Source organism: Crassostrea angulata, chromosome 6 (genome assembly GCF_025612915.1).
Source record: "Crassostrea angulata isolate pt1a10 chromosome 6, ASM2561291v2, whole genome shotgun sequence".
Lineage (NCBI taxonomy): Eukaryota > Metazoa > Mollusca > Bivalvia > Ostreida > Ostreidae > Magallana > Magallana angulata.
The window spans coordinates 58,255,487-58,280,724 of record NC_069116.1 but is presented as its reverse complement, the minus strand read 5'-3'; the positions used below and the strand labels follow the sequence as shown (position 1 = coordinate 58,280,724).

The window sequence follows — 25,238 nt, the reverse complement described above, 5'->3', positions numbered from 1 at the left end:
GTAGATATAGTTATGTTGAAAGTACTAGCAAATCTTCGAAAATAGGTAATTGAATCGTTGAAGCGAGGGGCTGTGTCAAAAATAGTTCGGACCGGAAATATTTGATAAAGCATCACCCGTTTGATGAAGCAAAGGTTTATCACACGGGTAATATACACCACACGTATGAGATATATATATCCTTTGTTTCACTCTTCTTGGGTTAACTATTGCAGGCGTTCCTAATATCTCGACAACCCAGTATACGAACATTAATGAAAAGTCAGTAAAATTGATTGGTACCGTGTTTACTGACTGTGATTCACCTCCGATAAACGAAGTATACTGGACAAAAAACGGCGACAGCATAGATATTCAGGGAAGTGGCGGTCGGCTTTTTACTGACAATCACGACCTTATCATCAAAAACGTCGGCCAGGACGATGCAGGCGATTACAGGCTTACAGCTTCCAACTCAGTCGGGTCGACTACAAGTGAAGTCATTGTTCTTGGTATGATAAAAAATTATATATTTTTTTAGAACGATGTAAGAATGAAGGCAAATAATTTATCAGTTGACATATTTGGTAAAAAAAAATAATGAATAACCAACATTATTTAAAATAAATGCGATGTTTTCCAAAACAAAATATTTAAAATCTTTAAACAACAAAAGCAAGTTAAATTGTCAAGAAATATGTTTTGAAAAACACGTTGACGATAATATAGAAAAATTGAAGTTAATGATAAAGGTATCAGGAGGTTTGGGTTTAAAAAAAATATGAACTTGATGATTTGTGATGTTATAAGTAAGGTTCTTATGGTGTACAAAATTAGATTTAATTTAATTTGTTCTAAACAAACCACAGTTTAATGACTAAGAAATATAAATAATCTAGTACATTTTCTTGGTAAATCAACTTTTTTGATGAAAATTAGTTTATATCAATTCAGGGCTATTTTTACATTGAAATTTTAAACATTAAAATTTGTTTCAAGGTCCTCCTCTTGTTTTTGTGGAAAGAAATGAAGATAAAGAAAACGGAAGCCTATTGTTTAAGGCGAGAATAGAAGCTATTCCAACACCTTACCATATTCAGTGGAGTAAAAGAGGCACATGTGACAATAGTTCTACGCCAGTAGATGTTAATGCTGAGGAATATAAAGGGTCGACTAATTCTCTTCCTCACCCGGTGCTTGTTTTGAATAATAGAACTGAGCTTGAAAATAACAGTTACCAAATAACTGTTACGAACTTTGTTGGAAGCACTGTCTGTTCAGGTATAAATCTTTTTTTAGCAATCGCTTCACAAAATAAAAATAATACGTATAATTTACTATAATATTACGCGGTCGGAACGAAGGAAACCGGTTACAAAATCGGTCATTGGTTAATCATTAAAAGTAAGAAAAAGTAAATTTTACAACATTATTTTATTAAAAGTTAAGTTTTTGTATCTTTTGAGCAGTGATATCAAGTTATTTGTAGGTTATTAAGGCCCTAGGATTAGATTGTGAGGAAAATTGGTTAGTTAGTGGTAATCATGTTTAACAACATTTTATTGCCCTATCTTTGCAGCTTTAACTCAATCATTTATATATGGATGATATCAATATTACCGCTTATAATTAATTAATATTATATATTATATATATTATATTATAATATATATGTATGATATATATAATAATATATAATATGATAATATATTATAATTAATAATTATCATCCTACCTTAATTCAAAGTGATTAAATTACATTTTAATTTATTACATAGCAAACTTTAATACCCTTGTCTATGTTGGACAGACACATTTTACTACGTTTATAACGGGTGATTGTTACAAACGGAAGCTGACATGGATTTATAAAAGCACTTGGTCGCCATATTTTTTTTTGAAAATGTTATGAACTACACTTTGTACACAAGTAATATGTGTGTAAAAAAGGAAATAAAAGGAGCTACACTCAATACAAAATAAATAAATAAAAGACGGTATATAATTTGAAAGAATTTGGAAACAATCCTGATTATCTTTCACAGATAAAGCTGCCTTACTTAGCATGTACATCGAACACGCGTTGTTCATACAGAATGCATAATATATGCAGCATGTTGTAAACCCCGGCAGCACTACACCCAACATAGTAAATAAGTAATAGTAAATCCATGAAAGTTTTCTGAAGTCCACTGAATCCGTCACCACATGTGCAATATTCCAACTGTACGACAAAGGAAAATTGTATGTAATAATAGTGAATTTCGTACACACATCTGCCTGGATTATTTTAGTATGCTTTGTTTCATCTTCCATTTGATATTCCTTACCAATACAATATGGAAAGCCAACGCTGTTTTCGAGTCCTCGAACATTGTATATAACTATTTGTGCTTGCGTCACAATTTGTATTTCTAGATTTGTAAGATATTGCGCCATTATCACAGCAGGTGGCGCGCTCTACGTCGAATCTTATGGGAAACGGAGTATGAAACCAAGGTATCATATCAGCATGTACCTACGGCAATTCATACCCGGTAAAATTAATTCCATGCCTAGATAACAATTCTCTTTACAATTAAAAAAAAACTATAAATAGCGCAAATCAATAAAAAAAAAACGTTAAAAAGGAAATTAGGAGGTGTGCCCTCTTGGAATACTTCTAGATCCTTTTTCAACGAAAGAATTACATTTTTAACTCGTGAAAGGTTTCATCCTCATGCGTTTTAGGATATTTTCAAATCTTGCATTACATTAATGATACTGTTTTATCGAGTATCTTAGTTGAAAACTATGAGAAATAAGGAGAAAAGTTCCACGTTCGCGATTTTAAATTCTCGCGATTTGACACAAACCAGCGGGGTCGCGGAATTAAATACTCGCGTAATATAAGGAATTTACAGTATAGTCTGTCTTCCATAAGATTCGACGTAGTGCGCCCCATTTTGTCGTCATAATGGTCATTACCTTACAAATCTACAGGTACAAATACAAATCACAAACGACGCAAGTACAAATGTCAAGCTTGCATCGAAAAGATTATGAATCAGCAATTTACTTAAACCCGAAAAATCTTACAAATGACGATTTATATAAGGTTACATACGATGTTCGAGGAATTAATAACAGAGTAAAAATAAGCATTTCTCCATTATAAAACAAATACACACACACACACAACCACACACACCCACACACACACACACACACACACACACACACATAGATAGATAGATAGATAGATAGATAGATAGATAGATAGATAGATAGATAGATAGAATATTGATAGAATATTGAACCTTTTGGCTTTCTATAGCGCAGCGATTGTTATATTTGTTTTCAAAACGCGTTTCTACAAAGCTTTTCTGCCCAATGTAACGTGTTCTGGTGAATGAAATACCTGAATGGGGTGAAGCATAAAAAATGCTCTCGGCCTTGTATAGAGTGTGTGTAGCATTAGAGATATAAAAAAACCTATTATGTCTCTGGTAGCATTGGGCGAAACAATAGAAAACTTACAGTATATAGCGGTTTTCGAAGATAAAAGGGAGATAATGTGTATTTATGAATTTGCATCAGCTTTAGTCCACCTTTGCTGATCACCTTTTACTTGATGAATTGAACCATCTACGAAATTACGAAATTGTGTGCAGTACATTTATTTCACGGCTGTTTGCTTTTTTAAAAAGATTTTTTTCTTGAAATCAATGTCTACCCAAGTTATACGAGTATTACCTAGTTTGGCGCAGTTTACGCTTTATAATCCACGATTATAGGTATATACAATGTAAATATTGAGTTCATTCTTTAAAATTTAATTTACTGTAAAAATTGAGTGCGTTTTACTTTAAAAAAAAATGATATTAATCTGTTCAAAATTCAAACGTAACGTCAAGCGAATTAGTACGCTTATGAAATTGGTGTATTTTGACGTGTCTTGTGACGTGGAAACCAGGTTATACAAATTTAACTAATTTTTCAATCCGATCAAATGCAGTGTTACAACCAGAATTATGAATTATGAATTAAAACTATGAATTATTTTTATATAATTTTAATAATTACAGATTTACCGAAATTTCTTCTCGTTCTTTCGTGACATTAGGCAGTAAGTTAAAAAAATATGTCATAAATTTATGTATTTTGATACAAGTAACCGGTTGATGGGTTTGAACGACTTGCAATTAACCGATCAGTAATTCTGCAATCGATTGCCATGCCTAGAATATACATATAATATCATCTATGTTTTTTTCTCCATAGATTCAGAAAAAGAAGAAGTTTACACAAAAGGAGGTATGAAGAAATAAGAAAAAATGTTAAAATGCAGCCCGTTGATTATAAATATCGAAAGGGTTTTTTAAAATTGTGAAATGCGGTCCGGAATGTTTGTTTAGTTTATTGGTATTAACTAATAGTTAAATAACCGTTAAAAACTATGTTTATACTCGAATGTTCCATTAATGGCTTCAAAACACTCTGCAGTAAGCAACATTAAGTGCTGTGTGTTGCTGTAATTCTTCTACAAACCTTAACAAATATAATTTCGTAAAGAGGCAAGAAGTGTCAAATGGAAACATTCTCTCTAAGGCTGAAACATAATGTATACCTCAAATATACTATTACCAATATTTCTATGCATGCTAGGGGGTTTTTTTTGGGGGGGGGGGGGGGTGGGGGGAGGCTAGATAAATATTTAAAGCAAATAAAAAACCTATTAATTATTCAAGAATATCTTTATTACATGTAAAATGCAAAATTTCACAGAATTTGTTCTCGCATAAAATTTTCACAATGAAAAAGATAACTGACAAACTGTATATGATTGTGTTGAATAAAAACCAGATTCGCTCAAAGGAGATCGCTACACAAAGATCTCTTTGAGCAGCATTCTACTTGGAAATGGTCAAAGATCTAATTTTAATTTAATTTCCATACTGTATGTTTTGATCCCATTTATACGACTGATTGTAAACCAACTGATTGTCCGGTTGTCTCTTTTGTGTGGTCCAGAAAATGACTAAATCAAAATACTTTGTTAAAGTGGACTATTTCAGATTCATCGTACAAACTGTAAGTTTCACAAATATAAAACTAAACTCTAAATGCAACCAAAATTTAAAATCCCTCTTAACACCATTTTACATGATTTTATATATAAAATTCTTATAAAGAAGGGTTACAATTGGTTCGATGATGCCAAAAAGTACAGTATTGTTGATTATTATGATTTATATGTTAAAACGAAACCCTGAGGTATGCAATGAAAGTATGCATTATAATACATATGTGTGTAACGTGATAATCATATAGATAATTGTATATATATTGAATACACAACAAATACGATTTTAATAATTATATGAGTTATTGCTTTTACATACACATTTACTCGTATCGATGCAATTTCTACAAAACTGTATAAAGGCAATATAATTAAACCGTACCATTTACCCATTTAAAGATGTATTTTAAATAAACTGTATAATATGAATTATTTTATTATTGTAATTTTAAATCTGATATTAAAAAATGCATAAAATATAAATATATACAAAATACAACACAATCACACGTGCCAGTACACAATAAATGATATTCTCGTCATTTTCCGGAGACATATGTTATATTGACATAAATACGAATAATAAATTGAAATCAACTATGATTTATCAAGTTCAGCATTCATCATGGTCCTGCAGACCATATTTAAAACAACAAACTCACCTTCATTCATCCATTTTGGTTGGTAAAGTTGACATGCTGATCTGCGATGTCATTTAGTTTTCCTATACAGTGCGCAGCATCTGCTTCTTCTTGAAAAATCTCATCCTGAGGTTTTTAAATCTGCTGTACACTAGGATAATCATCCTGATCATTATTGTTATCATCATCATCATTGACAGAATCAGGAAAGGCACTACTTAAGGTTCAAGTGAGCTTTTCTGATCACCTGTTGTCTGTCGTCCGTCCGTACGTCCGTCTGTAAACTTTTCACATTTGTGACTTCTTCTCTAGCACCACTGAGCCAAATATAACCAAACTTGGTACAAAGCATCCTTATGGAAAGGGGATTCTAAATTGTTAAAATAAAGGGCACAACCCTTTTTAAAAGGGAGATAGTTGCAAAACTGCGAAAATTGGGTGGGTGTCTTAAAAAATCTTCTTTTTAAGAACCACTGCACCAGATATGCCAATATTTATACCAACGCTTGTATATATAGTGAAGATTCTAAATTGTAAAAATCGTGGTCCCCAGGTCAATACTGGGGTCCCAAGAGGGGTTTAAAGTTGATTAAAAAAGACAATTTAACATAGAAATATATGGGGGAAAATGTTTTTAATTTTTTTTTATGTATTCTCAAGGACTACAGTGCTAAAATTAGTGAGATAACTATACAAGTACCCTAAGATAGTGTAGATTCTAAATTGTGAAAACCGTGATCCCCGGACTAATACTACGTACTGCTCCAAAATATGTTCAAAGTTTAACATAGACTTATATAATGGGAAAATGTTTTTAAACTCTTCTCTTTAAGAATTACAATGTTACAGTTTGTGAGATTACTATGCAATCATTTTAAGATAATGCAGATTCTAAATTGTTTAAATCATTTTTTATTAAGAGAAGTATTCAAAAAAAAAAAAAAAGAAGAAATTTTCATGATAAGTTTATCATAGTTAAATTATCTGGAAATACATGTGTATGTTTATCGACTATTTTTGGGGTTTTTTTTTTTGGAATTTCGATCCCGACATCAATTACTCACATATCAGGATCCAAGTGATCGGGGTCAAAGACCATAAATTCAAACAACTTCAAAAAGGTGTGGATCTTAGTTTTTACGAAGTTTTGATTCCCAAACATACAGTTAGGAAAGATAAAGGAACAAAAGATAAAAAATGGTTATGGAAAAAAGTAGGAATCATTGATAGACTTTATCAACTATATATATATAGACTTTTCATGTTTTTTAGTTAAGTCTATAAGACAGATGATCGATGAGAATGCAAATTCTAACATGCCTAATGTCCCCATCACACCTGCAATATTTTTATTTGATGAATCGATAAGGAAGCTTTTAATGATTGAAATACAAAACAGATGCAAATATCATCTTTTGATTATTTAACGAATATTTTTCAATTTTTCCGGTGAAATTGGATTTTTTTTACTGCAAATGTGTATTTTAGAGCTTAAAATTCAGTCTCATTTGATGTGTAAAATAACTATGAATGAAAACATGCCAAAGATAAAATTGTTTCTTCTTTTTATGTAGGGTTTAATATATGGCAAAATCTTGAAATATATGAGTTTTACAATATTTATTCAGAGTTCACTTCATAATAAACCCTTTCGAAATAAAATGATACAAGGACCATTGTTCAGGTGAGCGATTTGTGGCCCATGGGCCTCTTGTTTAGGAAGTCAAACGCTTCTTGTTAACAGATGCCTACTTAAATCTTATGTATTTTCTCGTTAAATCAATCAATGGTTCTCAAATCTTGGAATAGTTCGGTATGAATCTTCAATGATAACTACACATACGTATGAAGCGTTTGTAACTAATATAATGTTAATCCACCAGTTATCCACCAGGGGGGGGGGGGGGGGGGGGGGGAAGGGGGCCTAGTGTACCTATGACTCCAACTTCTTAATATTTCAATCTTTTCAAGGTAAATATTGGAACACTACTATCTTTGCTGCCAGTATCTACCAAAGCTCTTAAGTTATTTTACCTATTTTTAATATGATTAAATAAGTAACAATCAAGGCGTTTATTTTAAACATTATTTACGTTATGATAGTCTTATGCATGATTCTTTAACCACTGATTGACGGACTATATACATGCATCAGCTTTTTTCCTATTTTATCTTATAATAATTGTTGTAGCTAATCATACACAAATCAATTTACCAATCGAGAGGTGTAACCCCCCCCCCCACCCCCCTCCCCCCCCCCCCCCCCGATTATTCACCAGACCTGTGTACCATCTGTATACATACCCCAGATACACACGTGTCTGGATCAGTAGCTTCGTTCGTTTACCTGTTTACCTGTGTCATTGTCTCGGATCACTTGCGTGTGAAGTGATTTTATGTAATAAAAAAATGAATAATGAATTAATTTTGTCCATGCAAGTGTTTTAATCGGTACAAAGGCAACGAGAAAAGCAAATTTAATATCCTTTAAAACAAAATATATACGGATACAAATTTCTAAATCTACAATAATTAAAAAATAACTAGATACGTCAAAAACGTCACATCTATATCAATCATTTTGGCTGTGATATCGTGGTTTTTTTTTTGTATAGCTTTGTAAGCAAATTTTCCTCTTGTTGATCTCGTAACATCACCTCCGCTAAAGCCTCGTTATTGCCTAATTCTATTTTTCTTGATTGGATTTCTCAAAACAGGGGGAAAAAACACTTTGAGGCGGCATAACTCCGTAAATTTTGCATCGATTTTGATGCGTTTTTTTGCATTTAATGTCTCGTAAATATATTCTTCAACATAAGTTTCACATGAGCTTGGCTGCAGATACCCTTTAAAGTCATGTTATCGTCCTTGGCAATAAGTTGGTTATGTCACGATTTTGTTACTTTATCTGATACTAGCGCGGAATTCTACAATCTTGCACATGTCCTAACTTACCACGATTTCAGCATTTAACAGGTGGGCGTTGGATGGAAACGGACCCATCACTTTGTTTATTTAACGAATAACTGTGAATTGTTTTTTGCTTTGAACGCATTTGGCACTTCAGATTTGGTTGACAATTATTAGAATAAGCTTATTTTACCACTGTGTTTATCAAAAATGCATAAATGAAATGTAAAACTGTTGGTTCAAATCGTGACCACATCCATCAGATTATCGTATGGAAATTATACATGTATTTTAGAGAATGAACAACATTAAATAATTTTGAAATAAAAAGTTAAATAAACTTTGAAAAAAATAAACTTATACAGGTATATAACAAATGTTTAAGAAAAAACTTTTATTTTGTAGACTTACCAAAGGATTGTTCTTCGATATCTGCACAATATGCCATTACTTGTGCTCTGTGTGAAAAAAGTGCCGTTTATTATTGCAAGCCTTGTGGATTAAAACTGTGCTGGGAATGTAAAATAAAACATTTGGCTAAAAATAAACACAACAGGATGGAAAAGTCTAACAACCCATTTATTGAATGTAATAGCCATTTCACAGAAACATGTTTGTTTTATTGTAAAGACTGCAACATTCCAACCTGCGTCACATGTGTGACAAGTGATCATAGAAAACACAATTTTATATCATTACAAGATTTTCTAAACGAAAAGAAAGAAAACATTTCAAACGAAATACAAGAACTGGAAACCACATCATTGCCGGAATTAAAGAGGCACACATCAGGCGTAGACAGAGAGAAATACAAACAGACTATTAGCAAAATATCTGTTCATGAAGAATTAATTTGTAAGGCTGTGCGAGAGGCTGGAACTAACCTAAAAAGCTTAGTACACAAGCAAATGAAAGAAAATCTAGAAAAAACTGCAAAGAACACTTTGGAAGAGACAGCGATTGTACGAATGATTCGAGAGACAAAGAGACTTCTGGAAAGAAATAATCCTATTGAAGTCTTGCAATTTAAAGGAATTAAGTGTCAAGTAAAGATTTGTCCTCTTATCGTCGACAGAAACACGCCTGTTTTTCAAGGAACTACTCTACAAGAAGGGGTTATTCAAAATCTGCTTGGTTCTCTGGTTAATAGCAAAGATATGGTACGTAGGTGTTAATACATTGTTATGCCCTTGAAAATGCAAACGGGGATCTCTTTCAATTTCTTTAGCTTTTGCCTGTATAAATCAACTTTCATTTAATTTATTATAAATTATATTTTTAAAAATCGTGGCATTAGAAAAAAAAGAATTCAATAGCAAATTGTAGGAATTAATTTTTATAAAAACTTATCGTGTTTGACCATTTGTTACAGTTGTTAATTTAGCAAACATGTCTTTTAGAGAGTGAACTTCGAAGAAAATCACCTAAGTATGTCTGGAATCATTATTCTTAACCTTTTTATGTTTGCTTAAGCAGTGATTTGATATTTTAGTTTTGAAGAAACCCTCTATTATTAACCAAACTGATACTACACACAGTCATTCAAATAAAACAGTCATATTCTTTCAAAAATCATTTCTCCATTAATACATTTATGTTCCTTATTCTTAGAATACAGAAATTGGGGCTAATATACCTGTACTCATGAAGCAAATATGGTTTCATGGATTCATTCCAAAAAAAGAAGCAGAACAATTTCTTAAGAGAAATGGAGATTTTCTCGTTCGGGAAATGATGAACAACACAGAACAAGACCGTTTCGTAATTTCTTCATACCATAATGGTCCTCTCCACTTCAAAGTTACTGCTGAATATATTGTTGTAAGTCAAATTTTCTTTTTTGTTCAACAAACTAACATTTTTATGCAAGGACGAATTAGATTAGATGAACTTGAAAAGCAAAACAATCGATCTGGTTTATAGGTTAATAACAGTTACTATAGATATATCAGAGATTTTTTCCAACATCTTTTCTTTTTTCAAAAGAAGGCAATTGTGTTTAATTTCTCTTAAATAGGTCATCTTGGTCATTAAGCCCCAAGGCCAGGGGTTCTTGAATTCTTCGGGGCTCTAGTGGTCACATAGTAAATAAGAATTATTTCTTTTAAAATATGTTTCGCGACTTCTGGATATTGAGCAAGCAATAGCGACAAACTAAGAACATTGTTATGATGAACATTAACTCTTATAATAGAATGATGAAATTTATGGCCCCAGGGTAGAATTGCTGGCTTTACGATGGGTCTTCCTGGTCCTCACTACCAAATGAATCTTGTTATTTTTTTTTTTTGAGCTAAAAAATCCTTTATCACTTTTTTTTTGCAGTATTATATAGTTATAAAATTGTCATTCTATGCATCTTTAAAAGGAGTTTATCATACTCAGGTTACGTTAAGGCCCAATGGCTTTTTGTATTAATTTATTGATAATAAAATTGTTATTATCAAAGCCTTTTCCACCTTTTGAGTCCGGCTAGAAGCAACATTTTTGTAATTTTTAAGGTTGTTATAATAATATGACACTTAATTTGTTTCAGGTCAAAGTAGGTCAAAATAACACATTGGTTGACTTGATAAACCATTTGGTGTCTTCTGGTCAACCTTTATCGAATGACAATCTATCCATTCTGAAGTTTCCAGTTGATCGAAAGCAACATCAGATAGATAGATGTCAAATTACATTGGGTTCTAAAATCGAAAATGTAAGGATTTTTTCTGTTTTGTACTATTACCGCCTTAAGGAAAAAATGTCTTTGCGATTTAATTCGCGTTTAATATTTTACTTTAACATGAAATCCAAAAAAGGCTAGACTTTCGTCGATAGCCGAAAAATACATTTTCATTGTTTTTTATGTTGCATAAAAATGGCAAATTCATTCGTCCTTTCGAAGCTCCTATATTTGATATATATTTGATACCACTGACTTATTTAATCAAGAATAAAGTACTTCAGTTTATTCTCAAAGAAAAAATGATTGATGAAATTTATAATTCAAAAACTTTCATGAAGCTATCAACTTTCATTCCAATACACAAATGACACATATTTAAGGTTATTAACTCTCAGTTTTTATATAAAATATAACAGCAAACTGTTCTTTTTAATATAACGAACATTATTGTAAAGCTTATCTCAGTTTCCTTATTTCCTAATTCTAGAACATGGTTGTAGAACATGTCTATTTTTTTCTATTTTAATATACAGATAACTAAAGGTGACATGCTGGACGGAACTTTTGGAACTTTAAAAGTGCTAGTGTGTATTGATAACGAATGTGAAATTCGATTGTTCAAGAATATAAATCTTTTACGTGAATTGATTGACCCAAACATTGTTGATATGGAAGGATACTCTGCACTACAGAAACCAGTTTTTCTTGTGTTGGAGAATATGACTGGTATTATTAAACTTTTTTTTTTTTTTTTTTTTTTTTCTTCTGCTTTCGTAATAAACAACATTTTATGAACAGTAAATACTTTTACCAAAATACAGTTTTTTCTAATAAACAGTTTATTTGCATTCCTTAGAAGTTTGACACATTATTTAGTCTTATTTAATGAATGAATATATACTTTCTTGACATGCTGTTTAGTACTTTTCATTATGTACTTATATAATTGAAGGGTCCTTGTTGACATGCTTGAGGCGCAATAAAGCGTTTATTTCAACCAAGAAACGAACAGATATGTGCCTTGATGTTTCAAAAGGAATGGATTATTTACATCGGCAAAATTTTATCCATAGGTGAAGTATTTAGATGAGAAGTTATGCATGTTAAACATGTACAGGTGATATGAACAAATCATGTCAAAATTATAATGATTTAACCCTTTAACGGCCGCCGTTTTGACAGTTTTTGCATGAATTTAGCAAACAATTTTAAAATGAAATTTATGACATTTTCTGAAAGACTTTACATAAGGTAACCCATATATATTTTGAAAGGTAAGATACCAAGGGTTCATACTATGTTGTGTGTCACAACCTTATGGTAACCATGGCAACACAACATGGTCACGAACACAACATTTGATGTATTTTGAGTGTTTTTGACATGATTAAACATGCGTTAATGTTAAAAACTTTGTAAAAGAAACTTTATCAAATATGTATGCAATTATCCATGTTGTGTGCTAAAAAAATTTAGTTATAGCATTCTTTTAACCTTTGAATCTACCCAATAAGCATCTAAATGCTTTCCTTTTTTACCGTTGGCGGCGTTAAAAATGATAACAGAAATATGTATTCTTAATGGTTATAGTAAAATATATCTAACTGACCATCTGATATCTTGCGAGTCTATTGATAATTATAAAACTTCGATTATAAGTTGATACCCCTGCTTTCTCCAAATATCATTAATTCTAAAAGGTCAAAGGTTAATTTTTATGTATTATTACATCATTACATATTGTTCTGTCCATATCAAATAACGAACAATATTTCAAGAACACTCTGTTTGCCAGCCATCAAACTTTACACAAAGGGTGGTAATAGCAAGAATGTGGCAACATTTTATTGAAAATCAGTTTACTTGTCACAAAACATCAAAGGTAACCCCTGAAGTATCTTAACAGCTTGGACAAGAATAGACAATGGTTGCATGTGGAGAGTAAGCTCATACATATATATATATATATATATATATATATATATATATATATATATATATATATATATATATATATACATGTGTCTATATAATGTGAACTGTTTGATACTCTTGATATTTTACTTGATCTTTGCGAGTTTATGAAATGTTAGCTAACGGTTAATATATATATATATATATATATATATATATATATATATATATATATATATATATATATATATATATATATATATATATTATACAAATATTGACTGGGGTTGAGGGCAACATTGATTATATTAGCCCCCGAGGGACGAAATATTGCCCGACGCGAAGCGGAGGGCAATATTTTCGTCCCAAGGGGGCTAATATAATCAATGTTGCCCGAAAACACAGTCAACATTTGTTTTGTTATATGAAGAAACAAACCAAAATTTAAGAAAGTAATTGAAAACAGATCGCCGTAATTTTCTCAGCTCAACAAAGAATTCACGAATTCAATTTTGTGCAAAGTTCATTTCCAAAATATCCTCAGCATCAAACTGTCACTGGTGATATTTTGCCGACCGTAAGAATTAAAATACAGATGTTCTACCTGATTTTAATTCACAGTAATTCGCAAATCTTTATATCCGTTATGATAGCAAACCGTCGCATTGCACTTCCGTTGTTTACTTGCCTTGACTGACTGTCTATTATGACGTCACCTTGTTTTGGAGTCGCGAAGAGTTATTTACGTCATCGTTTACGATCAACAAATCAGAGGCGATTATTTGAAATAGAGGGAATTTTCTCTAGATATTATTCCTAGCCGGTCAATATCAAAAAAATATTGACCGGTCAATATTTTTCGGACAAGCTAATATTACAGTTATTGACTATTTGTCTATATAGAGTTATATAGTGAAAATATACTACTGAATATAACAAATATATATATATATATATATATATATATATATATATATATATATATATATATATATATATATAATCAAAATAGTATTCCCATTTTTTAAACTTAAAACAAATTCAACCGCCATGAGACTTGTGAAAGAGAACTATTTTATTAAATTATTTTCCCCAAAACTCAACAAACATTAAATATCTGTATATATAATCATCTTAATTCTAGCCAGTCTTTGTATTTGTAAATTTATTGATGTCGTTATTATCATATTTTGTCTAATTTAGTTTTCCTCAACTTTAAGCTTTTATATTGTATTATGACGTCATGGATTAATTCCTTCCCTGAAAAGACTCTCATTACATCATGACGTCATAGTAAACGTTTCTAAGGAAAAAAATTTCATAACTTATGTACGTTCACCTGAAGAAGGATATTAAAATCCAGAAAGCGCTATTGAATAGAAACTTTGGAACTGTTCATTTTCTTTTTCCTTTTTGATTATATTTAAGGAATGAATTCAATATTTATTTGTTTTATACGATATAAAATGGTTTGGGGCAGTTTACGTTATATAAACCGCAAAGCTGTTTATAAAAAAGCGTAAACTGTTTCAAATCATTTTAAATCGTATAAAACTAATAAATATTGAATTCATTGCTTATAATTTAAAGAGACAGTACAGCTGAAAACACATGTGTGAATAACTTCAGATTTACCTATTGTATAGTCAGGAAATAAGAAATAACTTTTATTGTAATAGTTGAAATACATGAAAATCCCTTTCACATACTTAATTAACGTAATTATGAGCTTCCGGAAATTCAAGGGTCGTACAATATTACTTATTAGGTTTGTTACTGACTGTTTAAAGAAATTTGTGGGGTCGGTAAAGTCCATAGAAGGCGAGGCGGAGCCGAGCCTTCTATGGACTTTACCGACCCCACAAATTTCTTTAAACAGTCAGTAACAAACCTAATAAGTGTTTTGTTTTGTCGAGGACCTAAAGTTTGATATGTAAACAAACGTTTGTGTCGAAAATCAGTTCAAATAACGTTACGTCCGCCATGTTGCGCTATAAATTTTGACGCTTGCCTTTTAAAGAAATTTGTAAGGCAGCCACGTGACGCGTTTCATCCAATGACGTCGCGACATTCTAGTCCGAGGCAAAACAAACCTGAATAATGTTATATCGTTTATTTGTACCACGTGGACTTTGACTCACAGTAATTGACACGTGCTGAAAACTACAAGATCTTCGTCCCACTACTGTCATCATTGAAAACGAGGTTAAAGCGATTTCTAAATGAAACACATCCTTGCTTACTCGATAATTTATAAATGGTTTACCAATTAAGGTTCATTTTAAAATGAATAGACATAAATATGTCAAATAACCCCTCAAGGGGCCTCATTTATAAAAAATAAACTTAAGTTGTAGCAACTCCTATGATAAACACAAAAAATACATGCTTACAAAAAATAATTGTGGTTATTTTAAAAACTTTGAACAGTTATTACCTATGAGAAGTAGAAAAGACATATTTTTATCAACAAACCTGTCCAGGCGATTCTTCGCGAGCCCTGCATGTGTTTTGTTTACAGTAAATACGCATGCTTAATAGTATAGAAGGTTGAACCCCGAACACGTTGCGATGTATTTATGTGATAGGTTATACGTAATTATTAATTTAAATGAAATAATTAGATTTATTGCATGGAGAACTTTGTATTAGATTTATTGCATGGAGAACTTTGTAATTTTCTGAAAATTTATACATTCATGAGTAGTACAAAAATACCGAACCCGATCGGAAAAATTTTTCAAGTCGGTTTTTTGATAAGATGCGCCGTACTGTCTCTTTATTTTTTTTACTCTTCATTGTAGATAAAAACGGTCATTCGACCTTTAAAATGACGTAAAATAGTACAAAATTCAAACGTAGCGTCAGGCGTATTGATACGTTTTTGACGTTATTCCTACTATGACGTAGGCAACATTCTTTATACGATATAAAATAATTGTTTAGCCAATCAGAAAGCGCGTTACAACCAGAATAACATTATATATATATCTGTATATTATATATAATTTCGGTGTTGTGATTTTTTTCATATATATATATATATATATATATATATATATATATATATATATATATATATATATATATACACACAAAAAATAAGTCCAATGCTCAAACAACTTTTATCTATCATTTTTTTTTTATAACTACTGAAGAGCCTGGTAGGGCGAAAGCGCTATAGATAAAAGTTGTTTGAGCATTGGACTTATGTTGTGTGTTTATTCATCCCCGGTACCAAGAAAAAGGATATATATATATATATATATATATATATATATATATATATATATATATATATATATATATATATATATATATATATATATATATATATAATCAAAAAAGAAAAAGAAAATGAACAGTTCCAAAGTTTCTATTCACTAGCGCTTTCTGGATTTACATCCTTCTTCAGGTGAATGTACATAAGTTATGAACTTGTTTTCCTTAGAAACGTTTACTATGACGTCATGATGTAACGAGAGTCTTTTCAGGGAAGGAATAAATCCATGACGTCATAATACAATATAAAACGTTAAAGTTCGGGAAAACTGAATTAGACACAATATGATCATAACGACATCAATATTTTCATTAACATAAAAAGTCTTGCCACATTTAAAAGAAATAGAATCTCCTGTCTTTAGGAAAGGACACGTGCAAGGACACTACAAGATAATTATTTTGTGTTTATCATGAGGAGTTTTATCATGAATGTATAAAGACAGGAGATTCTATTTCTTTTAAATGTGGCAAGACTTTTTATGTTAATGAAAATATGTCGTGTAAATCAAAAAATCTGCTTTACTGTATTACATGTAACCACTGTGGCGAAAATTACATCGGCCAAACCGGAACACAACTTACCGCCCGCATGCGCGTCCATCGCCAACAGATCAATGATCCCAGTACCAGAAACACCCCATGCAGTGAACATTTTGACAGATGTGCTAAGGGAGATTATAAAGTATTCCCATTTTATAAACTTAAAACCGATTCAACCGCCATGAGACTTGTGAAAGAGAACTATTTTATTAAATTATTTTCCCCAAAACTCAACAAACATTAAATATCTGTATAATCATCTTTGTTCTAGCCAGTCTTTGTATTTGTAAATTTATTGATGTCGTTATGATCATATTGTGTCTAATTCAGTTTTCCCGAACTTTAACGTTTTATATTGTATTATGACGTCATGGATTTATTCCTTCCCTGAAAAGACTCTCGTTACATCATGACGTCATAGTAAACGTTTCTAAGGAAAACAAGTTCATAGCGAGCGCAGCTCGCCGGCGCGCAGCACCGGCGCGAAGCGAGCTCTACCGGCAAGGCGTGTGTGAATAGAAAATTCGGACTATAGTTGCACATTCATTCAACGGAACTTTTTGGCGTCAGTAAATCGGACCAGTAATTCGTCGTTTTAATCGTCCCAGTAGTTCCCTGTAATCATGGCAATTTTTATCACTTCACACTCTCACGAGAATCAGCAAGACAAATTTAGACAGTAAAAACAATAACGATGTAAGCGACATACAGTCAATGTTACCTCTAAAGTTCACCTCAGTACACTTTCAATCAAAAATAATCGTGTGACGTCACAAAGTTTACACATTGATCCGATATATTTTTTCGGAGTCAGTAAATTTTGACCCACAATTCATAGTACCAATGGTTTCCAACCTCACGTTCCAACATCACGTTCTCCCGAGAATCAAAGTAAAACCTTTGAAAAGTTTATAAGGTGTAATTTTAAGAACATAATGCTTTTTAAGTAAATAAAACAGTATACTTCGCATACTTTTATTTCTCAGGGGAGTTTTAAAGAGTAAGACGACACTTAACCAACGTCAGCTTTGACGTCACAATTAGCACTGATAAGGGGAAATTACTCTAATTGAAGTTATTGTAAATCTGCTGAAATGACCAAAATCCTCTCAAAATCTTGCAAAGGCTAAGATAAAGAACAGCTGACGAATAAGGACATTTCTTCAGATACAGGAAACAGTTGTAAATTGCACTAATTTGGATGAATGCTCACAAATATTTTATTCACTATAATTACGGTAATTTCCTGAAACGTAACGTTATACGTAGCAGCACCTTTTTTTAAAGGGGGTCGGTGGGTGGATGGCAGCCTCATCCAAAAAATCTTTGCAAGCAAAAAGAAAAATAAATCATGAAAATTCTAATCCTTCAGCTCTTTAGCTGTTCAATGGTTTCTTTATTTTCACTTCCATTTATTACATGCGGGGGGGGGGGGGGGGACAACACCATGTTCTTTTAACATGATAAGCAAATATTTTTAAGCGTAAATTAAAAATAAAATTAAACATTAATTATTTTTTTTTAAGTGGAGGGGCAAATCCATGGTAAGTCGATTTTCTATGTATAAATTGACAAAAATGAAAAAATTTTTAGCATGGGGGGAGCTCTATGATGAGTCAAGTTTTATATTTAAGTTTAAGAAAAAATGTCTACTGCAAAAAAAAAAGGGGGGAAATCAATCAATCAATCATAATCACAATCACTTTAAAAGAGGAGATGCAGTGCAATGAATATTTATATATTAAAATCTTTATTATTTAACAACATTGTATCTGAGATTAAACTATTGTTTTACATATAAATAAATAAATTATAACAAATCTTATAAACTATGATTAATGAAAATTTACTGAAAAATAGATATGTTTTATTTTTTGGCATTCAAATTTCACGTTGTTAATTTTATTTTATTAATTTATTATAATTCATTGTTTGATCACATGCTGTGCTCGCCCCAACGGTCGCACCGTAAAACATATTAACTTATGTACATTCACCTGAAGAAGGATGTAAATCCAGAAAGCGCTAGTGAATAGAAACTTTGGAACTGTTCATTTTCTTTTTCTTTTTTGATTATTTATACTGTGATATCACCTTTCACTCATTTTGGATTATATATATATATATATATATATATATATATATATATATATATATATATATATATATATATATATATATATATAATCCAAAATGAGTAAAGTTAATCCACTCAAGTATTACATAATAAAAAATAACAGAAAGCCGATTCAAAACTCTATATATATATATATATATATATATATATATATATATATATATATATATATATATATATATATATATATATATATATATATATATATAAGAAGCACTAACAAACCAACAACACTCGTTATGTATAGTGTCAGATCAAAAGATACACGGTTATAAGATGAGATATAAAAAAGCACTAAAAATAACCAACGACACGAACAATAAAGTAAAATATTGTCAAATTTTCGGGACAACCAGTCCCCTCTTCAGCACCAAAAAATAAACTACATGAGTAAAAAACAATATATATATAGTTAAATCCAAAAAATATCACAGTGTCCGGTTTTATATAAAGAACATTTTGAAAATGAAAGACAACACAGAGTGAAACGTTAGCGCTTTCATTCAATCTTCAGACGTTTTTAAATAACAATACAATGACGTCATAGTTAAAGTTAAAGTTGCAGAAGGATATTGCCGCGTAATCTATAGCGTAATTCAATGAAATAAATACACAATACACAAAAAAGTTAAATTATAGCAGTCTGTTAAGGCAAGGTTTTAAAGTTTGAATAAAATGTTTTTCTTTTTCTCTTCTTTCCGTTACAGTCTCTGTAAATCGTTTATAAAAAGGAAACACTTTAAATTGGCCTCGTCCGCATTCATCAATGTGCTCGCTGAGTTTTATTTTTCGATACTCTGGGTCTTTAATCTGCTGTTTATGCACCCGGATTCTTGTTCGTAATGTAGTCCCTGTTTCACTGATATAAAATTTGTTGCAACCATCACATATACTCGTATATATTAAATATATATTAAATTTTTGGGATTTATGCGGAATCGTTTTCCTCTGAAGTCAATCGAGCTGCCTTGTTTTAAAAACGGACACGTGCCGCATCGCATGTCTCCACATTTAGATACCGTGTTAATTGACGTGTTAATTGTAGATGAACAGAGTATCCTCTTAAGGTTCTTTGGTTGCCTTTTACTGTTAATAAACTTAAATTTAGATAAAACGCGAGCCATATCTTCATCCGTTTTGAGAACTCCGTTGAGATGATAGACCACCGGAGCTATATTCGGGTTTCTCGGGTTATGGGTAGTAACAAGCGGTAATATTTTAGTTTCCTTGATGATCCGTAAAATTGGATTAATAAGATCATGTCTATCTATTTCTTTGGCCTTCATTATTCCGTCATTGATAAGATTGGTAGGGTAATGTTGGTCAGTAAAAAATTGTTTTAATTCGTTGAGACGTTGATTTCTTGTTTCCTCATCACTGACTATAGTACATATTCTCCTGGCAAGGTTGTAAGGGATGGCCCTCTTTATATGTGGTGGATGGGACGATCCAAAATGCAGATATTGATGAGTATCTGTACTCTTGTAGAAGATATCTGTAGAAATTTTATCGTTTTCCTTCTTGACTAGAACATCTAAAAACGGAATTTTTGTGGTACTTTTTTCTAATGTGAATCTAATAAGTGAATATAATAATTATGTTAAATTCACATCAGGTATATGTCAATAAGAGAGTTATTGCAGTGTTTATATATATATATATATATATATATATATATATATATATATATATATATATATATATATATATATATATATATATATATATATATATATAACACAAAATTCTGATTTTAATTCAATTGAGGTTCTATATACCTAGTGATGTTGCTGCCAGAAACTGTTTGGTTACTGATGGTGGTATTGTCAAAATATATGATTTCTGGATGACAGTACAGGGGAAGGAGTATCAACTACAACACGATCAAATAAATCAATTACATATTAAGTGGACAGCACCAGAGACACTTGTATCGGGTACATGCAATACATAGAATTATACGAAACATATGTTTATTGAAATACTAGTAGTTTTGTGTATTAGAATATTAATCATTGTATTTTATTTTAAAAGCTGCATTGTAGTTTAACCTGTGTTTTATCAGGTAAACTTACTCTTTTGAGTGACGTTTGGGGTTTTGGTATCTTGATGTGGGAGATATTCTCGTCAGGAAAATGTCCTTACCCTCAGTTTACTGATGTAGAAACCAAGGAAAAAGTACTCAAAGGTATTAATTATTTATTTATTACTAGAAACAATAAATCAAGGGCAATTTAGAAGTGTTTAACAAAATATTCCTTATTTCATACAGGATACAGAATGGATTCCCCGGAAAATATGCCAAAGTCCTGCTATAGTTTAATGCAGAAGTGCTGGGAACTCAGGTCTGCGAAGAGGTCTCACTTTAAGGACCTTGTGAAAAAACTTAAAAGTATGATTAAAAAAATGAAGTTATAGTAAGACAGGCAAGTAATTACAGATATGCGGATGACAATGAAATAAGCGTATCTTGATTTTAAATTGCAAAAGGTTTTACAAAAACATGTAATAAACATTGGCTATTACTACCAAACTCTACAAAACGTTGAAGAATTCACCAGTTCTCAATTTAAAGCATGTTCATATCTTTAATGCACCCATCATTTTATTCAAATATTCAATCTGTATATATGAGAAACCTTAGAATATTTGATGGATCAATCATTCTAAAAACAACATGTATACTATAGTAAATGTGTTATAATATCATATATATGCTGTATCCACTGAACATAATACATGTGTTATCTACTTTTTAATAAATGGAAAAAAAATTAATTAACTGTTAACCTATCCATTCTATTTTAACCAAAATCATTTATTGTCTTTATTTGAATTTTATCATTCAAAGAGAATGGTAATTCCAAAAGATCCTTTAATCTTTATATTTGGGCTACAGCCTGTTCCTTTTTCAGCAGATATATAAATATTTATCTCATACGTGTGTTGTATATTACCCGTGTGATAAACCTTTGCTATATCAAACGGGTGATGCATTATCAAATACTTCGGTCCGAACTATTTTTGACACAACCCCTCGCTTCAACACTTCAGTGACCTATTTTCTAAGATTTGCTAGTACTTTCAACATAACTATATCTACAACAAAAATTAATATAAAATTAAAATTGGTTTTGTCAAAGATTTAAATTACAAATATGAAGGAAAACACATAACTGCGTAGCACAGGCGTCGGAACCGGGGGGCGATTTTTGATAAGTTTAGCCCACTTCCAACTTTCAATTTGCTTTGTGAAGGTTATAAAACTGCAAATTATGTTAACTATCAAATTCATCCTGACGACGCGATGAAAACAGAGCGCTCTGGTTGTGTTTTTAGCGAAACCAGCTCGCCGGCGCGCATCGCCAGCGCGAAGCGAGCTCTACTGGCAAGGCGTGTGTGAATAGAAATTCGGACTATTTGCACATTAATTAAATGGATTTTTTTCGCGTCAGTAAATCGGACCAGTAATAATGCCTTGCTTTAATCGTCCCAATAGTTCCCTGTAATTATTATTTCCCATTTCACACTCTCACGAGAACAATATGAAAGACTAGTATGTACATGCATTGTAGATATTCTGCTGACACAACGCAAATTCCATTACATAAGACTAACGGAGTTATCGTCCTTTTGAGTGACGTCACAATGGATTTCTTACACATTGATCCGACAGAATTTTTCAGCGTCAGTAAATTTCGACCCACAATGCAATTCCTCAATGTCGGACGGATACCATCTCGCGAGAATTAAAGTCAAACTTTTGAGAAACAGATAAATTATGTAATTTCAAGAACATAATGTTTTTAAGTAAACAAAACAGTATATTTCGCGTAGTTTTTTTCCAGGGTGTTTTCAAAGAGACAGACGACACTTGACCGCCGTAAACTTTGACATCACAATAAGGGGAAACTACTCTAAGTAGTTATTGTAAATTTGCTGAAATATAAATACCAAAATCTTCTCAAAATCTTGCAGAGCTAACGAATGGGGACATTTGTTCAAAGATAGGAAACAGCTTATTATTATTCAACAACATTTTATCCGAGATAAATTCTATATATAAATAGATAAAAATTATGAATAATGAAAATTTACTGGAAAAAAATAGGCATGTTTATTTTATTCTGCATTCAAATTCATTTACTTTACGTCGCTACTTTTATTTTTATTGTTTTATCATAATTCATTATTTTATCACATGCTGCGCTCGCCCCAACGGTCGCACCGTAATACATATTAATATATACAAGAACTTATCGAAATAATGTTTCATAAGACTTTTATTCCACCACCAGTAAGCATCCTTATTCACTATTTTCAATTTCGAATCATAAGGCTAGCCTAGTGTTTGATTTATTAAACATCAAAAACTGTTCCTCGTTCGAGTCAATTCAAACTAACGAGCATTCGCAACTTTGTGTATGTCAACAAACTTGATTATTTAAGTCTTCTTATCGGAATTTTCATTTTATCAAGTGAATAAGCTCTAAGAAAAATTATTTAGAGCCAAAAAAATTATTTTAAGGTTTATTTCAGAGAAACTTTACATTAAAACAGTTAGATTTATCTCAGGAATGACGTACTAAATTGTATTGCGCAAGGTCACAATAGCCGCATAACACAACGTTGCATCATCATTTTTAATCTTTGAAAAAAAAAAAACAATTCGGGTCACATAAGGGACTATTTCAAAAGCTTCAAAATATAAATCAAATTGTATGAGATAAATAGAACATCTATAATTGTGTGATTTTAAATTTGCTTTATCCAACTCGTTGAAATGGTTATATTCGCTCGGCAAGCCTCGCGAATATATATACCATTCCAACTCGTTGGATAAAGCAAATATAAAATCACACAATATAGATATCCTCTATATATACTCTGGTTATAAAATTCCAAATCTACAGGGAAAGATGTTTTAATGAAAAACGTACAGTTTATGAAATATTTATAGAATTCAAAACACAAATTTCAACAATAGAGTATATATCTGCCTGAAATTGAAGTCAATGATTTCTATAAGAGATGAGAAACTTGGCTTTTTTTTCTCAGAAGCCTTGATGAACAATGATAGCAGATTCTGATTATAGAAAGATAATATAAACCTTCGAAACCAATTTCCAACCATTGACCCCCTCATTTTGAACAGTTATTCCCCTCCTCTTTCTATCTCTCTCTCTCTCTCTCTCTCTCTCTCTCTCTCTCTCTCTCTCTCTCTCTCAATGAATGATTTCGTTTGAAGAAAGTGTACATAAAGCTGTTATAATCACTTTGTTGTATGACGCAATTGATTGTTCAATTTCAAATAAAAAAATTAATGTCTTTGTTCGCTTTTTATTTTTAGGAAGAACAATTGGATTAAAAACATTCAGTTTAACTAAATTATTTGTTGACTGACTCGAGGGACACTGAACAATTTTTATGAGAAAAAAACAGTAGTTATATACTACAAGGTGTCCCAGAATATCTGATACCATTTGAAATGAATATGATTTCAATAGTGTTTTGCCAATGCTTGTGAATTGTGACTCAAATAAAAGTTAAATAGTTTAATTTTTCCCACAAAAAAAATATATGAGAAAGATGTGCTTTTCAGTGAATTATGATGTCATCTTCCGTTCTAAAACTGAATTTTGGTAAACACAGACCCCAGATTTAGTTGTACGATATATGAAATGAGAATACCCTGGGGAAACAACTCAACAAGCAAAAGATAATTTAAAAAGTGACAAGATTAGAGAAAATGGAATTCGAACAGTGGTTGTTGTGAGGAATATTATTCAACCAATTGACGTTGTTATTGATAAAATAGGACGTCATTTTGACGCGCCATTTTTTTTTTCGTTCTGATTTTAAAAACAATGCTCAATTTCTCAAAAACTTATGAATGTTTGTGAAATTTGTTGAGTGAAAATTTACATCATACTAGTATTCAGTTATGAAAATGCCTTTGACTTTTTAGGTCACCTGAGTAAACTCAGGTGAACTATTGCTATCCGTTTTCGTCCGTCGTCGTGCGTTAACAATTTTTATTTTTTAACTTCTTCTTAAAAACTACAAGGCTAATTGTTACAATATTTGGTGTGAGGC

General features: G+C 31.3%; 1 protein-coding gene across 1 annotated transcript in view; it reads left to right on the top strand.

Annotated features, from left to right (window-relative positions):
- LOC128187813 (uncharacterized) overlaps positions 1-21,997 on the top strand; it is a 43,253-nt gene extending 21,256 nt beyond the window's left edge. The window contains exons 6-16 of the mRNA XM_052858421.1: positions 216-491; positions 979-1,260; positions 4,243-4,275; positions 9,001-9,755; positions 10,207-10,416; positions 11,132-11,296; positions 11,800-11,992; positions 12,219-12,339; positions 20,925-21,079; positions 21,208-21,330; positions 21,415-21,997. Of these exons, the coding sequence (XP_052714381.1) occupies positions 216-491; positions 979-1,260; positions 4,243-4,275; positions 9,001-9,755; positions 10,207-10,416; positions 11,132-11,296; positions 11,800-11,992; positions 12,219-12,339; positions 20,925-21,079; positions 21,208-21,330; positions 21,415-21,560 (2,459 nt within the window). The 3' untranslated portion in view covers positions 21,561-21,997. The remainder of the gene's footprint in view (positions 1-215; positions 492-978; positions 1,261-4,242; positions 4,276-9,000; positions 9,756-10,206; positions 10,417-11,131; positions 11,297-11,799; positions 11,993-12,218; positions 12,340-20,924; positions 21,080-21,207; positions 21,331-21,414) is intronic.
- The last annotated feature ends 3,241 nt before the right edge of the window (positions 21,998-25,238 follow it).